Source organism: Octodon degus, unplaced genomic scaffold, assembly GCF_000260255.1.
Source record: "Octodon degus isolate 3935 unplaced genomic scaffold, OctDeg1.0 scaffold00005, whole genome shotgun sequence".
NCBI classification, from domain to species: domain Eukaryota; kingdom Metazoa; phylum Chordata; class Mammalia; order Rodentia; family Octodontidae; genus Octodon; species Octodon degus.
In genome coordinates, this window is record NW_004524581.1 from 16991844 (window position 1) to 16993287 (window position 1444).

At 57.8% G+C, this 1444-nt stretch overlaps 1 protein-coding gene across 8 annotated transcripts in view; it reads right to left on the reverse strand.

The window, feature by feature from the left end:
* The window catches only part of Dlg5 (discs large MAGUK scaffold protein 5), a 117806-nt gene that overhangs the window by 32249 nt on the left and 84113 nt on the right, over positions 1–1444 (reverse strand). For all 8 annotated transcript variants that reach the window (XM_023719008.1, XM_004624079.2, XM_023718995.1 and 5 more), the window contains 2 exons: positions 598–773; positions 210–313 (listed from right to left, as the gene is read on the reverse strand). In XM_023719008.1, coding sequence (XP_023574776.1) covers positions 210–313; positions 598–773 — 280 coding nt within the window. The remainder of the gene's footprint in view (positions 1–209; positions 314–597; positions 774–1444) is intronic.

Consider the following 1444-nt stretch of genomic DNA (forward strand, 5'->3'; position numbering starts at 1 on the left):
CTTTGCCAAGCTTGTTCCAAGTAGGTGCTTTAGACCACTGAGCCATCTCTCCAGCCCCCATAAATTATTTGTAATGCCTACACAGTGTAACACCTGAGTAGAATGGAAATGTGAAATCTCTGCATGTTACTCTCGCTCCGCCACTCCAACCCTAACCTAGCAACAGCCTGCGGCGGAGCAGACAAGGTGGCCCCGCCCTCAGGACTCACCGCGACGATCCTGTCTCCCACGGTGAGGGTTCCCTCTTTGGCAGCAGGGCTGCCAGGTACCACTGCAGCAGCGTACACCCCAGTCTCCAGACTGATGCCACTGTCTGTGAACCATAGGAGGACACTGGATGACCACCTGGCTGCCCACCCTGTCCTTTTCGACAGAAGACCGTACTGTGCGACCCAGCACCCCACCTGGTCCCATCATCAGGGGTCTCTGTCACAGTGGGTCTGATGAATCAGACCCTCAGGACCCGGATGACCTCCTGCTAGAAAAGCACACATTCCACAGTACACAGCAACCACGCACCGCCTCAGGAAGGACACGCTCCCACAGACACAGGCCGTCCCTCTCCATCAGAAAGGCTGCCACCCCCGAGGCCACTACCTTTGTGTCCACTGAGGCTGATGTGCAGGGGCGTGACCACCTTCCCGCCCAGGGACTTCCTCCGCCGCACCACCATGTTGATGGCGCCCTCCCCATTGAGCAGAGCTCTGATGGCTTGCTTCTTGTCCTTGTTGATGAGGTCCACATCGTTGATTCTCAGCAGCCAGTCATTGACTCTGAGGAGAGGACCCAGCCAGGTCAGCACCTTGACAGCCCCAGGTGCCTGCGGGTGGCCCCGGCCACACCCACTCAGAGCCCCAAATGCTGAAGAGCAGGTGCCCACACCCACGCTCAGACACATTCCCTCTCCCGGGAGCACACAGAGCTAAACTTCGGGCACTGCTGCTGGGCAGTGGGGTTCAAACCTTGGCCCTGTCACTGGCCGGCAGTGAGACCGAGCCCCGCTGTGTCTAGGGTCCTTGTCTGTAAGGAGGGGGTAATCGCTCAGCGATCACCCAGCTGGACTTTAAAGATAAACCAAGTTGTACAAAGTGCTCCAACCAGAGCTTCACAAAGAGCCAGCAGCATGCATTAGTTACGTTAGTGCCACCACTGTCCCATGGAGAGGGGCACACAGCACCCATCCTCAGGCCCAGCCTGTATGGCCTGGGCACCTTCCTACCCAGAGAAGCAAACAGAGCACTTGGTAGGTGGAGGAAAGATGGACTTGGAGGCAATCAAGAGGCTGAAAGCGGGCCGGTGAGATAGTTTAGTGCTCTAAAGCACCTGCTTACGCAAGCTGAGGCAAGCACAGGGACCATAACTCAATCCCAACTCAATCCCTGGTGCCACATGCTGTGCCAGCCCCGCCCCCAGGGCGGGCTGAGCCAACCACCAGAGAGAGAGA